At 42.3% G+C, this 19,635-nt stretch overlaps 1 protein-coding gene across 4 annotated transcripts in view; it reads left to right on the forward strand.

Moving 5' to 3' along the window:
* The window catches only part of MICU1 (mitochondrial calcium uptake 1), a 262,988-nt gene that overhangs the window by 199,551 nt on the left and 43,802 nt on the right, over positions 1–19,635 (forward strand). For all 4 annotated transcript variants that reach the window (XM_044297988.1, XM_044297989.1, XM_044297990.1 and 1 more), the window contains 2 exons: positions 2,881–3,018; positions 8,977–9,085. In XM_044297988.1, coding sequence (XP_044153923.1) covers positions 2,881–3,018; positions 8,977–9,085 — 247 coding nt within the window. The remainder of the gene's footprint in view (positions 1–2,880; positions 3,019–8,976; positions 9,086–19,635) is intronic.

Below are 19,635 nucleotides of genomic sequence, written 5' to 3' on the forward strand. Positions count from 1 at the left end.
ATGGGCACTTGGCAGCTGAAGGCATCTGTGTTGGTCCCATGTTCATATGTGTCTGCATTGCTGAGAAAAATGATGTTTTAATATATGCAAATGAGCCTCTAGGTGCAATGGGGGCGTTGTCATTACACCTAGAGGCTCGGTTTACTCTAACTTCCACACCCTCTGCGCTTTGATTGGCCAGGCAGTGTAAATGTCATAACGCCTGGCTCTTGTCAATCAAAGTGCAGAGGGCACAGCAGTGGCAGAGAGAACAGAGCCTCTAGGTGTAACGGCAACGCCTCCGTTGCTCCTAGAGGCTCATTTGAATATATGATGACTTCATTTTTCTCAGCAATGCAGGCACATATAAACATGGGACCAACACAGATGTCTTCAGACACCAAGCGCTCATGCAACAGGTCAGACAGGTGACAGATGCCCTTTAAAAAATAAATAAAAAAAATGTGTAAAATAATTTCAAATATCGTTAGATAGTCCCAATGCTATAACTTTAAAACTGACGAGGTAAGGAAGGGGGATGAACACTCTGGTAATGAATTGGTTAAATATGCGGCATGTCAATTGATGCTGTGAATTTCACTTTCTGCAGTGCAGAGGTCACAGTGCATGGTAAATCCGCAAGTGGCACATGGCGATTTTTCTACGGGTTTGCTGTAGATTTTGCTACAGAAACGTGGCAAAATCCACAGTGGACATTCCATTATGTGTGGTTCTGCCCTTAGGCCTAGTTCACACTTCAGTAATTTGGTCCGTTATTTCCATCAGTGACTGTGAGCCAAGACCAGGTGCGGGTCAAAAACACAGAACAGGAGGACATCTTTCCATTACACCTGATCTCTGGTTTTGGCTCCTAATAACTGATGGAAATAACTGACCAAATAACTGAAGTGTGAACTAGGCCCCAGGTTATTTTCACACAGTCAGTGTTTGGTCATTTATTTTTTGATCATTGCTTGTGATTCAGAAACAGTTGCGGGTCAAAAACATGAAACGGGTGTCAATCCTTCCATTATACCTTATACCTGTGTAGCCGCCATTCCTCATTTTAGCTCACAGTCACTGATGGAAATCACTGACTGTGTGAAATTGACCTCAACGTTAAATGGCGTGCGCTAGATCGGTTAAATGATAGGCTTGTTGTATTGAAAAGCTGTTTTTCATGTCATCTATTCACAAGGAGGCAGACAGTTTATTTGTAAACATTAAATACTGTCGAAGGGTACTTTCACACTAGCGTTTTTCTTTTTCGGCACTGAGTTCCGTCCTAGGGGCTCTATACCGGAAAAGAACTGATCAGGGCTATCCCCATGCATTCTGAATGGAGAGTAATCCGTTCAGGATGTCTTCAGTTCAGTCATTTTGACTGATCAGGCAAAAGAGAAAACCGCAGCATGCTACGGTTTTATCTCCGGCGAAAAAAAACTGAAGACATGCCATAGGAATGTATTAGTGCCGGATCCGACATTAAAAATAACGGCATGCCGGATCCGTCCTTCCGGCCTGCGTATGCACAGACCAGTAAAAATGGGAAAAAGGATAACAGACGCATGACAAGCGGAGAGACGGATTCGTCCTTGCAATGCATTTGTGAGACGGATCCGCATCCGGATCCATCTCACAAATGCTTTCAGTCAGCGGCGGATCCGGCGGGCACTTCCGATGACTGAACTGCCCGCCGGATCACACTGCCGCAAGTGTGAAAGTAGCCTAAGGCCTTGTTCACACTTCAGTTATTTTATCAGTTATTTCCATCAGTGACTTAGAGTTAAAACCAGGTGTGGGTCAAAAAAACTGAACATGAGCAGTTCTTTTCATTATACCTTATCTCTGACTAGTAGTCTCCACTCCTGGTTTTGGCTCACAAAAACTGATGGAAATAACTGACCAAATAACTGATGTGTGAACAGGGCCTAAGGGTACTTGCACCCGATGCAGATTGCACGCAGTTCTTCTTTGTGGATTTACGTGTAGAAAAAACGCAGGGTAATACAGTACTAGCAAAGTGTGTGAAATCTCATGTTCATTTAGTTTTTTTCTTCTGAGCGGAAATTGACCTGCTGTGTGGATTTAGAAATCAATTGTCAATTGTTTGTGCGATACAAATCTGCAGCAAAAACCACAAGGAAGTAACACCTCTAGTTTTTTGGTACAGATACCAAACCGCAGATTTTCTGTTTTGAAATCTGCCCTCGTGCGCAGGTACCCTAAGGATACATCTTCACAATGATTTTGGCATGCCCAAGTATCGCGCTGTAGTGGGGCTGCCATAGGAATAATTTTTGGCCGTTAATGAGTGGCGGCCGCACCAAAGTGCAAGTCGTGCTGTGACCCCATTCATTATTATGGCAGTTCCCCTACATTGCGGTCCTTGGTCACGACGTGGGCAAATTACCCGTGTAATAGTAGTACACGTAGTGTAGACCCCTTTTTTTTTTTTTATTAAATATAACAGCCTGAGAATGTTAATTATATAAAAGTCAATGTCATTTCGTCAATGTCTATAGTAGTAGTGTAGTAGTCTATAGAGCTGTCTACTCCATCAGTTGGAAACTTCCCTTGTGTATGGTCACGCTCCTATTGCTATCATTTGGGAGAACAGACGTGAAGCAGTTGGGTGCTGGGATGCTTTTGGTTCTTACGCATCAGTTCAGGGAGTGGTTTGTCACCATGACATTTTCTGTAGAAGTGGCGCCGTACCATGTACCAGCAAATAGGTTACACAAAGTGCCTACTGGGTACTAATCGGTAGTATTGCACCTAGCAGTGTGTATACTGCTTTTTGCCTGGTTGTCAGCTTTCTTTGCCTTATGTACAGTAATGAAGTTCACAACTATCTTGCCGATGTGCCTTATAATAAGTAATTGTTTTTCTCTATTTTAGTTTGAGCGTCATGATCCAGTAAATGGTCGCATCACAGAGCGGCAGTTTGGCAGCATGTTGCTGGCGTACAGTGGTGTGCAGTCCAAGAAACTCACTCTAATGCTAAAGCAGCTGAAAAAACGTTTCAAAGATGGAGAGGTAAGTACTTACATCGCGTCCTATTTGCTTATAGTGCTAAACAGTAATGCTTTATTGCTCCATCACAAAGCTATTCTGTCCACAAAAGACTTAGTAAACAGTTAAAGGGATTGTCTTGGAATGTGAACATTTTCTAACGGCAAGAAATATGCAGAAATAAACAAAAAATCACTACTTATCTTTTGATCCTCCTGCTACTCCGGCGCAGCTACACCAGTGGTCCTTGCAGTCATTGTTTACTTTGGTGTAGCAATGATGTGCCCTTAAACCTATGTGACCGCAGCCACTAATGACTAACCTCAGTAGTCTTGTGCTCTGTGTGGACGCATCACCGCCATTGATTGGCTTCAGTGGTTACATGGTCATCACTGCAAAGGTCACCACTGACGGTGAACACTTGAGTGGCTGGGATGTGGGTGAGGGTTTTTTCATTTTTCTTTTATTTTATTTTTTATCCCGTTTTCTTTTAGCATATCCTCTTGACTCCACCATACACATGCACAGTTGATTTGGGGAGAAGGTCTCTGCCAGACACCTGATGGTGGCCTATCTCATGCCGGAGCAAAGGGATCTGGCATAGAACTTGCCTAGTCCTTCTTTCCCCCTGACCTCCTCTGTTAAGGGAGAGTCATAAGACCCCCATACACCTTAGATCAGCCAGACCGCTGAGCAGTGGCCTACATAGAGAAGTAAGGGCCCCATAGCAAGGATCAAACCAGGCCCCACACACAGGACAGAAGGGTTTCGGCCTAAACTCCTTTCAGTGACAATTGGGCAATTTTTTTCACTGCCTCATTTGCTAATATTTGTTACTTTAGAGCAGGGATGGGGAACCTTTTTGCTGCTGAGGGCCATTTGGATATTTGTAACATCGTTCGCCGGCCACACAAAATTCTCAACTTATATGTTTGACCAAATATACCAGTCAAATGTTTAAGTGACTTGGGGGTAAGTTACAGAAATTGCACTTCAATTGTGCCTGCACTATAGATTTATTACATATAGTACAGGCGCCATTTTGACCACACACAGCAGTGTCATTTTTAAGTTCAGAATCTTATTTATTTAGTTCTTTACAGTATTTGGCATTAATGGCAGCCAAGCTAAACCCATGGGGATCCAGAGAGGGTTTCACTCTGCCACTGTACCTGCCTCTTCCTTCGCAACTGTCCCTGTCTTTGTCCCTTTCTCAGATCTGCCCCCACCTCCATCAGCTTCAAATCAGTCTTCTATCAAACCCCCCAGCCTGCCTCAGCCTCAGATCAGACTCGTTATGTGTGAGTTCTGAATGATCAGATAAATCTTCATTTTTTGGGAAAAAGCCTTTAAAATAGTGTAAAAATGAAATGTTAGCTCAATGGTTCAGACTCTGTGAAGGGTTGAGCCAGTAGACACCTTTGGTATCAGCTGATATGGAATTCTAGTTGGCTGCTATGACCAGCATGGACACCTTTCTATAATACGCTTTGCATTTCCTCAGAACAAACCTCTTTTAAATTACAGTCCCTGGCTAAAAGGGTTCTCGGTAATGATTTAAAATGACTGCCAGCAACCTGTCCTAAAATATGAGCAGGACTCCACAGTCCACTTGCCTCTCCAGCTCCGGACAGTGCTGCCACTTGGCAGATTCACTTACCCTCCTTGGTCTTTTTCCTGCCGCGCTGTACTGTGACCTGACAGCGCACAGCGTCCAGGACACAGAGCGGGCCGGAAGAAGACCAGGGAAGGTGAGGACAGCCAGTGCAGTGCTGTGCTCGCCTCCCTTGTCTCCCGCATGTTAATAACTGCTTCAATAATGGGAGCGGTCATTAGCATTTTTACCGTATGTTCTGTCAGGGGCCGGGGGCCATATGAATTGATCACGGGGGCCGACTGCGGCCCGCAGGCAGGAAGTTGCCCACCCCTGCTTTAGAGGGTAGAGTCCTGACCAAGTTTTCACCCCCAGTAGAAGAGGGGATGTCCCTATCTGGGCCTCCTCCTGCCCTGGGCCCCATAGCAGTCGCATGATCTGCCACTAGGATAGTTACACCCCTGCCACTGAGCAGGGAAACTGCAGGGAAATAAAGTTTTCTATGTATTTCTTGTAACCTTTTACTAGGCTATGTGCATTTCATGGGAGTTTATATTTGGTAATGTGTTGTAGTCACAACCATAGAACTCATGGGAATCATAGTCATTCTTGTACTTTGTGTACAGGGACAGATGTGTTTAGCAGTAGCTCATCTCCTCTGCTTTCTACATGCAGTTTAGACCTAATGCATATGACTATGTATTTTGCTGTTCTCAAATTGCGGACCAACAAAATGAGGATACCGCCCTTGCTGCATATGCATTTTTTTGTGGACCCATTGACCCACTGTGGTCCTCATTTTTTGCAGAAGAGACTTAGGGATACGGAAAGCACACGGATCATGCCTGTGCTTTCCCCATCTGTATGTCCATTCAGCAAAAAGATAGAATATATCTGCAAAATGTGGACCACGGACTCATTGAAGTCAATGGATCTGCAAAAAAAAAAAAGTGAGCGGCACACAGACTGCATCCTAATTTTGCGGACCACAAAACTGATACTGTCTTGTGCATGAGGCCCTATTAGTGGAATTGGGTCTGAAAGGTTTCGGCAGAACGTTGACTTCTAAAAGGCTATGTACATCTTTGGGGGTATTTTTTTTTATTACTGCATTGTACCGTACTCATTTTGAGCTAAAAATCAGTTTTTCAATTGGTCTTTATAAAAAAATTTGGAGCCCTTTTCTCTGTACAGGGCAGAGATGGGCGTCATACCAAGCACAGCTTCTTTACCGTGTATGGCACTTACAGGAGTGTCTGGGTATTCTCAAACAGCTGATCGGCGGGCATCCCGGGTGTCAGACCCTCACCCATCAGATACTGATGACCTGTCCAAAGGATAGGTCATCAGTATTAAAATCTCAGAAAACCCTATTAAAGTATCTTTTTACTGTGTTTTGCAGTGGTAATTTGCCCTATGCATCATCAAGCATACCTATAGGCATCCATTCACCTAAAGCACTCCTAAAGAGTGTCCTTACAGCCGCCAATGAGCCAGTATACATTGGTATACATTTTTGTGCTGTATGGAATAGCACAACAAGTAATATGTGGATAGGAGTCTGTAGGATCTACTGTACGTCTTGGGGACCATTCACACGACCGTGTCCGTTTTGTGACCACAAACTTTGAATCCACAAAACATGACATCAGCCGCGTGCATCCCGCATTTTCCCCTTCCATTGTTCTTGCACTATTCCCGCAATATTAAAAATGATATTCTTGTCTGCAAAACAGACAAGAATAGGACATGTTCCATTAATTTTTTTATTTTTTGCAGGGCTGTGGAACGCATATACGGATGCGGACAGCACACGGTGTGCTCTCTAGATCTTTTGCGTTCTCATAAAGTGGTCTGCATCCGGATCACAAAAAAATGCGGACCACGTACGGACCAAAAATACAGTTGTGTGAATGGGGCCTAAACCAAAGGTCCACAACCTGTGGCACTCCAGCTGCTGTGAAACTATAACTCCCAGCATGCTTCTTTCACTTTTACGGGAGTTTTTAGAACAGCTGTGTGCGTACTGGTGGTTGGAATTTATAGGTTGCTGATCCTTGGCCTGTTTTGACGGCAACCTACCAATATAAGCCTCCAGTGGACACTGCAAAAGAAGGCATGAAAAGATTTCCACATCTGTATTCCTCTGATCTGTCAGCAGCCTGGGGTCAGACAAGCTCGTGTCTTATGCTCAGCAATTGTCCTTCTCATGCTGCGCTATCCTTTAGGCTTGTAAAGACCGGCAGAGCTGAAATCCCATTAATGCTGCTATATAACTCTTTCTTTTCATTTGAGGTTCATTCTGAGCCAGTTTGCTGAATAGCATGAGAACCAAGCATTTCTTATCTCCTATTACAGGAGTGCTCTAGATTCCTATTTCTGGAGGAGGAAACGGCGTTTGCAAATATAATTCATGTTCACAGTAAATCTTTTCTTTCTTTCTTTTAATGATCTGAAGTTCAGCACTGATGTGATGTGGTTTTCTGCTCCGAGCAGCACGCCTGTGCTTTTCCGAGGACTAGTTCACCAAGCGGATTATGCACATTATAAAACGTTACATACTGACAAGTTTCTACTACTTACCTAATATCGGTTTCCTTAAGGCAGCAGGATGCGATCACTTAATTGTCCTCATTCCCAATTGCAATTGTTCTGCTGTCAGCAACTTGCTAAAATGTTAATAGATTAAAATTGCTTTGGCAGTGTAAGACTGCTGTCTGCCGTGTTGTCTCTGTAAGAGTATGTTCACACAAGCGGATACACCACCGTTTGTCGTGGAAATCCGCAACGTTGTACAGTACTTAGAGTGGATGAGATTTTAAGAAATGTTATCTACACACTGGGGGGACATTGATCAATGCTTTTATGCCAAAATGATTGCATAAAAAAAGTCACACATTATGGCGCACGGCATCTGTGCACCATAATTTGCGACTTTTTGAGCTTCTTTGCGCTTCTATAAAGTGCAGAGGAAAGGGGGCCTAGCTTAGCAGAAGGGGGCATGGTTTCGCACCGTCACATTTACTATAACTTTCGCCAGAAAATAGCGGAAGTTATAGCTGAAGTCTACACCAGCCTGTAACTGGCGTAGGCTTCATTTGTAGGTGCACAGCAGGGCAGAGATGCTTTTGCCTCTTAACAAATCAGGCACATCTCATGCCAGCGCAGGGAGATCTAGACTGGCGGATGGATCCGCCAGTATTGATACATCTCCCACAATATGTGGAAAAAAAAATTGTTGCATAAATTGACCTCTACATCACGTCAATTTAAACTGCAGATCACTACCATTGACATCTCCCTTTGTAAATGAGAGGGTGAAATCGACAGCCATTTCCGTGGCAAAACAGCATGTAATAAATTCTAAATGGACTTTTCTTCTATATTTGCCGTCACGTATAGACTGATTTGGCCAGAGGGCATTCAATTAGCAGGCATGGCTTACAGAAATGACTCTGAGTCTGCAAGGCTTCCGCTCCACCTATGTGACTCCAAGTATTTGCATACATCACACTGTATTATATGTCTTTTACAATCAACGGAAAATGTACAAAAGGAAGGGGCATGGTTGCTGTGCTGTTTGACCATACAGACATGTGTATGCCCAAAAAGCAGGTGACAGGCAATGTCTGCTTTTATTTATTTATTTATTTTTTCTGTATTTAGACCCAACATTCTGGTGTAATTGATTTAATATATTGCTATAGTGCCTGGGGTGCTATGTTTCTGACAGAGGTAAAAAACAATCTCGTAATATTAATTTTATATTTTTTAATTGTGGTTGGAGTGTTGTTATAGAGCTTCAGATCCCTATAGAGTTTAATGATAAAATGTGGGAGGTTAGAGTCTTAGTGTGTCTACACATTAGCCCAGATTTACTAATCCAATAGATGGCATAAGCTTAGACCAGCTGTCTAGACCTGGACTAGATTTATCACAGTGGCTCAGGAGATGGACACTTTTTGGTCAGCTTACTTTGTGACACATTTTACAACAGAGTGCCCTATTAGGCCCCACCCTTTCTCATCTGAAGCTCCACCCATTTCTAAGCCACACCCACCGTTGAGCAAGTATAGAACCCCTGGTTGCACCAAATTGAGCCATTTTATAGACACATTTTTGGAGCAGACACATTAGTAAATCGGGCCTATTGAATTCAATAATGACACAGTAGTCAGTCAGCCCCCCCAATCCCCAATTGATCCCCAAACGTCACAAAAAACCCTACTTGTGACTTTTTGAAGCCAGAATTCTGAAGTGCAGGGCTTGATTAATTCCCTCATTGATTTTTATTTTTTTTTATTTTTTTTTACTGGTGATTTTTCCAAGTTTTCTAAAAATAAGAAATGGAGAGTAAAAAGTGCAACAAAACTATTTTTGTTTTCCAGGGCCTGGCATTTCCAGAAGTGGAAAATTTCTTTACCTTCCTGAAGAACATCAATGATGTGGACACAGCTCTGAGCTTTTACCACATGGCAGGAGCTTCTCTCGATAAAGGTATGTGGTGGTTAGTGTCAGATATATTTGACATTGAAACATTGACCTCAAAGAGGTTCATTGCTTGTTTTTCTATGACTAGACTTGGTATCAGTGTAGCCTGAAGTTAGTAAGCCTTCTTCCCATTCTTCCATCCTCACTATCCTTTGTTGAAGAGTACTCTAAAGTTATGCTAGTATCCGTTCCTGTTGGCTACTGTGTCATCAAGCTAGCAGCTATTAGTTGATGTAGACATGGCCTTACACTGGCTGTATACATTAGATGAAGTCTCCAGAACCTAAAGGTTTAATCGGGAACAGACAACAATCTAAAATGTTCATGGTCACCCTGGCAGTCTCACATTATCAGATATTGGGGCAAAGAAGAATTAGGCATCTTTGATATAGACATGCTCAATCCCCTGTTCCTACAGGAGATATTCTGCAGCCAAAGGTGTCAAGCATGTACGCTTGACCTGGTAGTTTTTTGGGGTAGTTTTGGGGAGACAGATGTCTAATGCGTATGGCTGGCTTTACACAGTATGTATTCTGTTTTTCCAAATGTCTAAGTTGTTGGCTTTGTAATGGTCATACACATCACAGCAGCGATAGACTTTTCCTCATAAAGCAAACATTAGCACTGATGTGTTCTGCTTATGTACACTGCCTGTCCCAAAAAAAATTTGCCACCTGGATTTAACAAAGCAAATAGTTATGAGCCTCCTATTGGATAATTACTGCATGGGCAATTACCTTTCAGCAGGCAATAAGTTATTTAACCCCAACTGGTGCAATGAGTTGCTTCTAATTTCTTAAACAACCATATTGAAAGACACATCTAATGGTCGTGGAAAAGATGTTAGTCTGTTTGAGAAGGGTCAAATCATTGGCATGCATCAAGCAGAGAAAACATCTAAGGAGATTGCAGAAAATACTAAAATTGGGTTAAGAACTGCCCAACGCATTATTAAAAACTGCAAGGATAGTGGGGACACATCGTATTCGAGGAAGAAATGTGTCGGGGAAAAAATCCTGAATGATCGTGATCGGCGATCACTTAAACGTTTGAAATCAAATGGAAGAATAACAGTAAAACTCAGGGCTAAGTAAGAACATTTCCACACGCACAATGCGAAGGGAACTCAAGGGATTGGGACTGAACTGCTGTGTAGCCGTAATAAAACCACTAATCGGTAAAGCAAAGCAGAAAAAAAGTCTTCAATTTGCTAGGGAGCATAAAGATTGGACTCTGGAGCAATGGAAGAAGGTCATGTGGTCTGATGAGTACAGATTAACCCTGTTCCAGAGTGATGGGCACATCAGGGTAAGAAGAGAGGCAGATGAAGTGATGCACCCATCATGCCTAGTGCCTACTGTACAAGCCTGTGGGGGCAGTGCTATGATCTGGGGTTGGTCAGGTCTAGGTTCAGCAACAGTATGTGCTCCAAGAATGAGGTCAGCGGATTACCTGAACATACTGAATGACCAGGTTATTCCACCAATGGATTTTTTCTTCCCTGATGGCACGGGCATATTCCAAGATGACAATGCTAGGATTCATCGGGCTCAAATTGTAAAAGAGTGGTTCAGGGAGCATGAGACATCATTTTCACACATGGATTGGCCACCACAGAGTCCAGACCTTAACCCCATTGACAATCTTTGGGATGTGCTGGAGAAGGCTTTGCGCAGCAGTCAGACTCTACCATCATCAATGCAAGATCTTGGTGAAAAATGAATGCAACACTGGATGTCACAAGACTTATTTCCAGTCTTGTGACATTGCAGAAGCTTATCGACACACAATGCCGCAGTAAACGCTTTCCGTAATCAAAGCTAAAGGCTTTTTTTGGGGGACAGGCAGTGTATATTCTACTATGTAGAATAATGGAGACAAGCTTTTTCAGCTTTTAAGCCAAAATCAGGAGTGGATTCAAGTGAAAAAGGGTAAATTATATACTGTTTGTGGTTATGTTCTGTCAACCATTTTGGTGTTAAAAAAAGATGAAAAAGTATAAAAGCTGCTAATCCATTACTGAAGCGTGAATTCAATGAAAAAATGCAAAAAAAATAAAATCTGTGGCTTGTTTAATGGGGCACTGAGCTTTCCATTCTAGAAAGTTTTATTGCTTAGACCTTCACCAATCAAAACCTTTGATATGCCACTTTGACATTACAAAAGTATGTGGAAAGCTCAGTGACCCTTTAATGTAAATTCTTGTTACTGTAGACATGGAATAGATTATTCCTTTCTTTCTGCCCTCGCTTTCAAAGAACTTTGATAGGCTATCCTTATTGGGTGGAGCTCAGACCCTTGCTGATCAGCAGAAACAGAGGTCCTCTTTGTTTCATAGTTACAGCACTGTACATTTAGGGGGAATGTTATCATTGGCTTAAACCAGAAAAACTTGCAAATTTGTGCTAAAGTCAGATTTCCTGCAACATTTCAACAAACTTAATTCACTACAAATCTGGTTCTCTGACATCAAGTCTTACTAAATCCACACTGTGCTGAGCTCCATTCAAGTGATCATCATCTCTGGTTAAATTTATCAAAAATGACTATTGTAGCTGCGCACACTTGGACGGCAGAACACATGTCAAAGAAGTGCAGGTTATGTTCAGAATTTGAATAATAAAGCATCTCCTAGAAGCTCATCGGGCTCCTACTCTTTCACCTTTTGGTTTCAGCAATTTAATGTGCTAAAGGAAAACTACAAAAAGAAACGTGTTTTAATTAATTATTGCAATGTACATAATTTATGGAATGGCTTTATAAGAAATGTATGCACAGTAACAGGTGATGTATAACAGATAATGATTTAACCCCTTACATGTATGGCATTATGCACAGGGAATTGTATGGAGCAGGCTGCTGCACTGAGCCAGCTCCTTACGTGGAGGGTGGCGGCTGTATAATACAGCAGACAACTGGCCACTATGAACAGGAAAATCGTGGGGCTCCGATTGGTTACCATGGCAGCCTAGGGCCTGCTGGAGGTTCCCAGGCCTGCCGTGGTAATCTCCTTGCAAAGCTGTGTATGAGGCACAGCTCAGTAGGCAGCACATCAGAATGCCATTCATCATAACAGATCTCTATTATGGTGATTGGGACAATGGATCAAAGATCCCAGATTATAGCCCCCTGAGGAGGCTAAACATTTTAAGTTAAAAATGCATATAAAAATATTAAAATTGCACAAATATTAAAAAATAAACGCTGTAATTCACAATCTTTAGTCACCTTATTATCCCCAAAAAGTTGAATAACAGTAATAAGAGTTGTACGTACCCCAAAAAATGGTTACAATAAAAACTACAGTTCGTTCCGCAAAAAAACAAGCCCTCGTACAGCTCTGTAGACCAAAATATAAAAAGGTTATAGATGTCAGAAAATGGCGATGCAAAAAAAATTTTGATTGTTTCAAAGTTTTTTTTTTTTAAAGTAATAAAACAAAATGAAAACTATACAAATAGATTGCAAGGTAAATTGAAGCTTTGGTTATATGTATAGGTATGGGTTCTGGTTGGGTCACAGCTTGCAGCCTTAATGGAGTTTTTCAAAAATTACATTTCTTTACCGGAATACCCTTTTAAAGGGTTAAAGGTGTCTGTCACTGGATTTATACCTATGAAACTGGATGACCTGTTGCATTTAAGCTTGGTAGCTGAACATGGTTACATGTTTATATGTGCCCACATTGCTGAGAAGATCGGGAATCTGAAGGACATTACACTGAACAGTAACTGAGTTGTGCTTACAATTACTTTCCGATGAAAGCCGTTAAGTGCTCCCAATAATCTGGCCACAGGGTGGTTTCATTTCAGTCTGTAGATGACTGAGCGAGCCATATGTAGTTCTCACTTACAATAATGAGAGGGTTTATTATAATGATTTCTGAGATTAAGACAGTACAAATGTTTGGCTTTCTTACCGGTAACCGCCGGACTGGCCCACCAGAGTACCACAGAATCCCATGTTGGGCCCAGGCTCTGACACTATAATGTGCCCCAAACGTCCAGGAGAAAAAATAACATTGGGAGCTCCTTTTGGAGCTAATAACTTGCCACTAGGGTTGGACCCCTAGAATAATTTCCTCTGGTGAGCCCAAGAAACCCCAGTCCGACCCTGAATAAAGGGGTCCACATGGAGCTACACGGTAAAATAAGGTAAACAGACCATGATCAGTTTTTTCTCATTTGCCATGTTTGCTCTCTTTTTGTAAAAGCTATACAGTTTTGTTACAGGGTTACAGATTGAAGATCTTGCATACGTAAGTTTTAATTGAACAGATAACTCTTCTCTCTGAGAGACGACCTGTACTTTTCAGGCCACATGAGCAGTTGGTGACGCAAGTTCTAGTTTATTCTACCATGCATTCATTTCACTTTGTAAGATATTGACAGCATAGAAACATTGTGTGTTAAACACTTGTTTTCCCAGTTATAGTAAGAAGTGGTATAAATTGTAAATCTTTTGAAACACAATTTCACTCCTACAAAGATCATTTAGCCATCTGCTTAGCGTCTGAGTTTTGTGACTCGTGCTACAAGATTTTATAGTATACATAAATAATAATGGTATATTTGCAATATGAAGATGATCAAGGCAAAAGCAAAGCCCCCATCAAAATGTCTGACATTACATAAAGTAGACCAGTATGATTGGTTTCTTTCTCATACTCTAGATATACAATACACACAAGCAAAAAATAAAGTGCTTGTAAACGAGGATAAACAAATCCGGTTGTGACTGCTATTTTCTGGTGCTTTTTAGAAATTGAAAGCAGAAATATTCCTCCACCCATTTGAGTTAGGTTGTTGAGCGATCCAGTTGCTTATTTAGTAAATGGCTGGTAACTGTAAAAAAAACTAAATGAATGTCCTGAAAATATTTTCCCTTTGGCTGCCAAACTCATAAAATTGTTGTGAGGTGATGGCTGTCGGTCTCATAATTGAATGTTTGGGTGATTATTTGGCACCACTTCCACTGTTTCTTCTCTAGTCACCATGTAAATTGCTTCTGAAATACCTTGGTGCCAATGAACTGCTAAACTGTGCCATCACTGTATGAATGGCTTTGTAGTGAAGCATGTCTTAGATATTATTTAAAAATGTATAGCTTTCTGGTCCTTGAGCAACTTCATTCAGATGCAGTTTACTGCTATTGTGGAGGATCCAGGGCAAATCTGTGCATATCTGCTGTCACGTGGAGTGATGCAGGGACCACTCATCTGTCTACAGTGCACTAGCAGAAGAACAGAAGGGAAAGGGCTAATAAGAAACACATTGTAATTTCATTTAGGCATGTTAGCCTCTGCCCACTGTGGAGCTACTCTAACTGCTATGATGTCTCCATACACAGCAGACATAGAGAAGAGGAGATCCTGTTCCCCTGTCTCTCGGTAGTACCCCATATAAGCAGCAGCAACAGCATGTATATCATTATGCAGCATTAATGAACAGTGTAATTGTGAATCCAGCTCTAAAAAGAGGTAGAAAGTATACTTATGTAATTTTAAAGCTTTCAGCAGCATCTCTATTTTCTCTGCCCCGCTCACTCTGCAGCAGCTTCTCCCCTCATCTCCATAAATTTCTATGGGCTGTATCTTGATTTCTCAGTGAGCTATTAACTATTAGTCTTTAGTGCAGAAAGCTGGGGAGAGTATGAGAGGTGTGTAATAAGTGGAGAAAGAGGTATTTTTTGGTCATAAGATATATTATGAAGCTTACTTTTTTCGCTAGTACTATTGATTTATGAAAAAGTTTGACATGTAAAAGGAGTTATCCCACGAGAAGTATTACTAGGCAATGAATAGAGCATTTAAAATGAAGTATTGCAATTTACATGCAATAAAAATATTGTACGTTACATTTTCATACGTTACATGGTAGTGCCTCCTTTTTCTCACGTGGCTGAAAGTCTGGTCTCCTGCATTCAGTGGTTGACTAACCAGATCAGTGACTTTCCTGCTTTCTCTTGTTCTTATAGATGAGCAGCCCAGGCACCTTTCATTAAGGCTGGGTTCAGACCTGAGCGTTCTGAAACGAGCGCTCTGTATGCGCGATTGTACGGGCGTTTACAATCGCGCATACAGAGACTGGCGTTCACACATTGTCGCGCGTTCCCGAATTTCTATGTGCGGGAACGCGCGACAAACGCCCAAAAAAAAGCTCAAGCACTTGTTTGAGCGTCGGGCGTTTTACAGCGCGATCGTACGCGCTGTAAAACGCCCAGGTGAGAACCATTCCCATAGGGAATCATTGGTTCTTGCCTGTTGTGCGTTTTACAGCGTGTAGGAACGCGCTGTAAAACGCTCAGGTGTGAACCCAGCGTAATTCATCCTGATTTCTAAATAGCTATTTCTTACTCTAACCAGTGGAGAATTAATAGCTCCAACTAGAGTGTCCCCCTCTATTAATAACAGGATGATCCAGCTCTTTATTCTACACTACAGTTATTTAACTCCCACTAGGCTCCACAAGATGGGCAGGATGGATCACTGCAGGTGTCACAAATGCGGTGTGGAGGGTGCAGATTTTTGGCACATGATTTGGGATTGCCCATCTATTCATCAGTATTGGATATCGGTACTGGAGATTCTCAAGGCCCTGGTGCCTCCAACATTGCAGCTGTGCCCCAAGATGTGCATCCTAGGTATAGTGGATGAAGAGTCTTGGTCACACTATCACAGGATCTTCCTGGAAAAACACGGTTTATGGCCAGAAAGGCGATTGCCCTGCGTTGGATGGGTGATACTCCCCCCACAAAGGGTCAATGGCTTTCCTTAGTGAATAGCACGGTCTCTATGGAGAATATAGTCTATAAGCATAGAGGATGCCCACAAAAATTTGACAGGGACTGGTGTTCGTCCCCACTTACCATGCACGAAACGCGCCAATACTTGGCGGCCGGCGACCCTTACTAGCCCTTTCGAAGCAAGTGGTTGGGCTTGATGGATAGCTTTGTATGAACTATTTAAGCTGAAGTGTTCACTTGTATGTGTTATGTACCTGTAAGTCTATGTTCCATAATAGTATCGTATGTGCAACTATTGTGCATGTCGTGCCTAGATGACTCTAGCTGATTGATTGTTACCTTAGCCTCTAATGTGCATTGTATCTGCATTTATGAATGACCCCTGCGAGGGTCACTGTGATATTCTGTGTGCCATACTTGTCATATTTCTCTTTGATAAAACGAGTTTAAAAAAAAAAACGGTGGAGAAGGAAATTGGAGGACCGGGTATTATATACCATAGTGTTATTTATTAGTGGAAACGCTGGGACTGTGTGTGAGGGACTATTTTCTGTGCAGGGGAGGAAGGGCTTAACAAGAGCTGACTGCAGTGCACTCCTAGGAGATTCACAGTAAAAAAAGTCACTAGTATACGTATCTGTATCTTGTGATCTTGCGCTGTTTTCAATGCAATGTGGGAAGATCACAGAAGCAAGTAAATCAAGAAAGTAGAAAACCGCGCTGCTTGATACACCTCCTCCCTTGGTACAGGTTACAAAAGGCACGAGATCTTCAAGGGGTATACCCAAGGATCCCTCCTCTCTCCAACATTCCTGTGGTTAATTAAAGGTCGCAACAATAGTGAAGCCCAGACTGCCACCGTTAGGCTACTTTCACACTAGCGTTCGATCGGATCCGTTCTGAACGGATCCGATCATAATAATGCAGACGGAGGCTCCGTTCAGAACGGATCCGTCTGCATTATTTTATCATATAACAGCTAAGTGTGAAAATAGCCTCGTACGGATCCGTCCAGACTTTCAATGTAAAGTCAATGGGGGACGGATCCGCCTGAAGATTGAGCCATATTGTGGCATCTTCAAACGGATCCGTCCCCATTGACTTACATTGTAAGTCTGGACGGATCCGCACGCCTCCGCACGGCCAGGCGGACACCCGAACGCTGCAAGCAGCGTTCAGCTGTCCGCCTGTCCGTGCGGAGGCGAGCGGAGCGGAGGCTGAACGCCGCCAGACTGATGCAGTCTGAGCGGATCCGCTCCATTCAGACTGCATCAGGGCTGGACGGCTGCGTTCGGGTCCGCTCCTGAGCCCCTTCAAACGGAGCTCACGAGCGGACCGACGAACGCTAGTGTGAAAGTAGCCTTAGATGCAAAGATTTATTGTACTTACAACAGTATCTCTGATAAAACGCATAAAACAATGATATGCACACTTCGGTATCGCCCGACCCGGGTTTCGCTGTCACGCTGCGTCAGGTTTTCCACTTTCTTGATTCACTCCTAGGCGATGTACGGTGCTAATGTCCTGACGTTATTTATTTCAGTAGCCTCCATGATTTTCTGAGCTTCATACAAATCCATATATATTCTATACATTCTCTGTTGGCCTATAGTATCATTTACACTGCCTGTCCCAAAACAAAAGTCACCACCTGGATTTAACGAAGCAAATGGTTATGAGCCTCCTATTGGATAATTACTGCATGGGCGATTATCTTTCAGCAGACAATAAGTTATTTAACCCCAACTGGTGCAATGAGTTACTTCTAATTTCTTAAACAACCATGTCGAAAGACACATCTCGTGGTCGTGGAAAAGATGTTAGTCTGTTTGAGAAGGGTCAAATCATTGGCATGCATCAAGCAGAGAAAACCTCTAAGGAGATTGCAGAAACTACTAAAATTGGATTAAGAACTGTCCAACGCATTATTAAAAACTGGAAGGATAATGGGGACCCATCGTGTTCGAGGAATAAATGTGTCAGGGGGGATAAAAATCCTGAATGATCGGCGATCACTTAAACGTTTGAAATCAAATCAAAGAAAAACAAGAGCATTTCCACACGCACAATGCAAAGGGAACTCAAGGGATTGGGACTGAACAGCTGTGTAGCTGTAAGAAAACCACTAATCACTGAGGCAAACCAGAAAAAAATACTTCAATTTGCTAGGGAGCATAAATCCTGGACTCTGGAGCAATGGAAGAAGGTCATGTGGTCTGATGAGTCAAGATTTACCCTGTTTCAGAGTGATGGGCACATCAGGGTAAGAAGAGACGCAGATGAAGTGATGCACCCATCATGCCTAGTGCCTACTGTACAAGCCTGTGGGGGCAGTGCTATGATCTGGGGTTGCTGCAGTTGGTCAGGTCTAGGTTCAGCAACAGTATGTGCTCCAAGAATGAGGTCAGCTGACTACCTGAACATACTGAATGACCAGGTTATTCCATCAATGGATTTATTCTTCCCTGATGGCACAGGCATATTCCAAGATGACAATGCCAGGATTCATCGGGCTCAAATTGTGAAAGAGTGATCCAGGGAGCATGAGATATCATTTTCACACATAGATTGTCCACCACAGAGTCCTGACCTTAACCCCATTGACAGTCGTTGGAATGTGCTGGGGAAGGCTTTGCGCAGCAGTCAGACTCTACCATCATCAATGCAAGATTTTGGTGAAAAATTAATGCAGCTTATCGAAACAATGCCACAGCGAATGCGTGCCGTAATGAAAGCTAAAGGCTGTCCAACGAAATATGGTGGCGACTTTTTTTATTTTTTGGGACAGGCAGTGTATATAGTCATGGGGTTAGATATGGGATATTTTAACTTGACGTTTGTCGATTTATTTAGTTTTTGTTAAACATTATAGTGTGTATGTTTGTGTGCGTGTAGTAGTACTAGTAGTAGTTGAGGGTACATAACTTTGCAGACTATTCGAAACTTTGAAAAGGCATTTTTAAACCCTTTCCGACTGCTTTAAAAGGGGAGCTCACCCTGCTGTTGTATCAGCAGACGCCCGGTGCTAATGTCAACGATCAGTGATAATGCCAGTCACGGACTTTTAACAACTCCGATGTCATGATCAATTTTTACCATGGCATCTGAGGCAGCTTTCTCCGGGAGCACTGCGCTCCTGGGTCCTTAACAGCTCCCCCATGTGGAGATCGAGGAAGCCATTCACTGTATGCAATAGCCTGGGTATTTCTGAAGAAACCCATGCTATTACAGTTGTAGTTTCTATGGTGCTTCCTACAGTCACTTAAGGTGACACAAAAAAATAAAATAAAAAAACAAAGGGGTAAAAAAAGTTTTTAAAGTATATAAAAAAAATGCAGATCACACCCTTTCCTCATATTTTAAATTACTACATCCCAAAGTTCCCGAACTATTAAAATATAAATGTATTGATCTTGTATGGTGAACACCAGTAAGTTACAATTGGGCTTGAGCGAATCCTACTTGCTGGTAGTGAAGTCATTTGCATATTTTAAAAGATCGATTTTTTTTTTGTGAAACCAAGCCATAGAACAAGGTAAGAGCCCTATATAGGGAATAGTCGTCCAATAAGGATTTTAATATGCCCAAAAATGAAAAATTCGTTTTGGGGGGTGACAGAAGCCCTTTAAGGCTGTTTACGTACAGCATTAAAATGTATTTAATCTGTGGAGCCAAAGTTTGTCTTGCCTGAAGTCGCGGGAGGCTTTGGTGAATTACTACTGTATTCATATCTGCATATTTGAAAAACTATTTTAAATGAGAAGTGGGCTTTGGTACTGAGGTACCAGCTAGTACCAAAGCCTATTTTCAGG

Source organism: Bufo gargarizans, chromosome 6 (assembly GCF_014858855.1).
Source record: "Bufo gargarizans isolate SCDJY-AF-19 chromosome 6, ASM1485885v1, whole genome shotgun sequence".
NCBI lineage: Eukaryota > Metazoa > Chordata > Amphibia > Anura > Bufonidae > Bufo > Bufo gargarizans.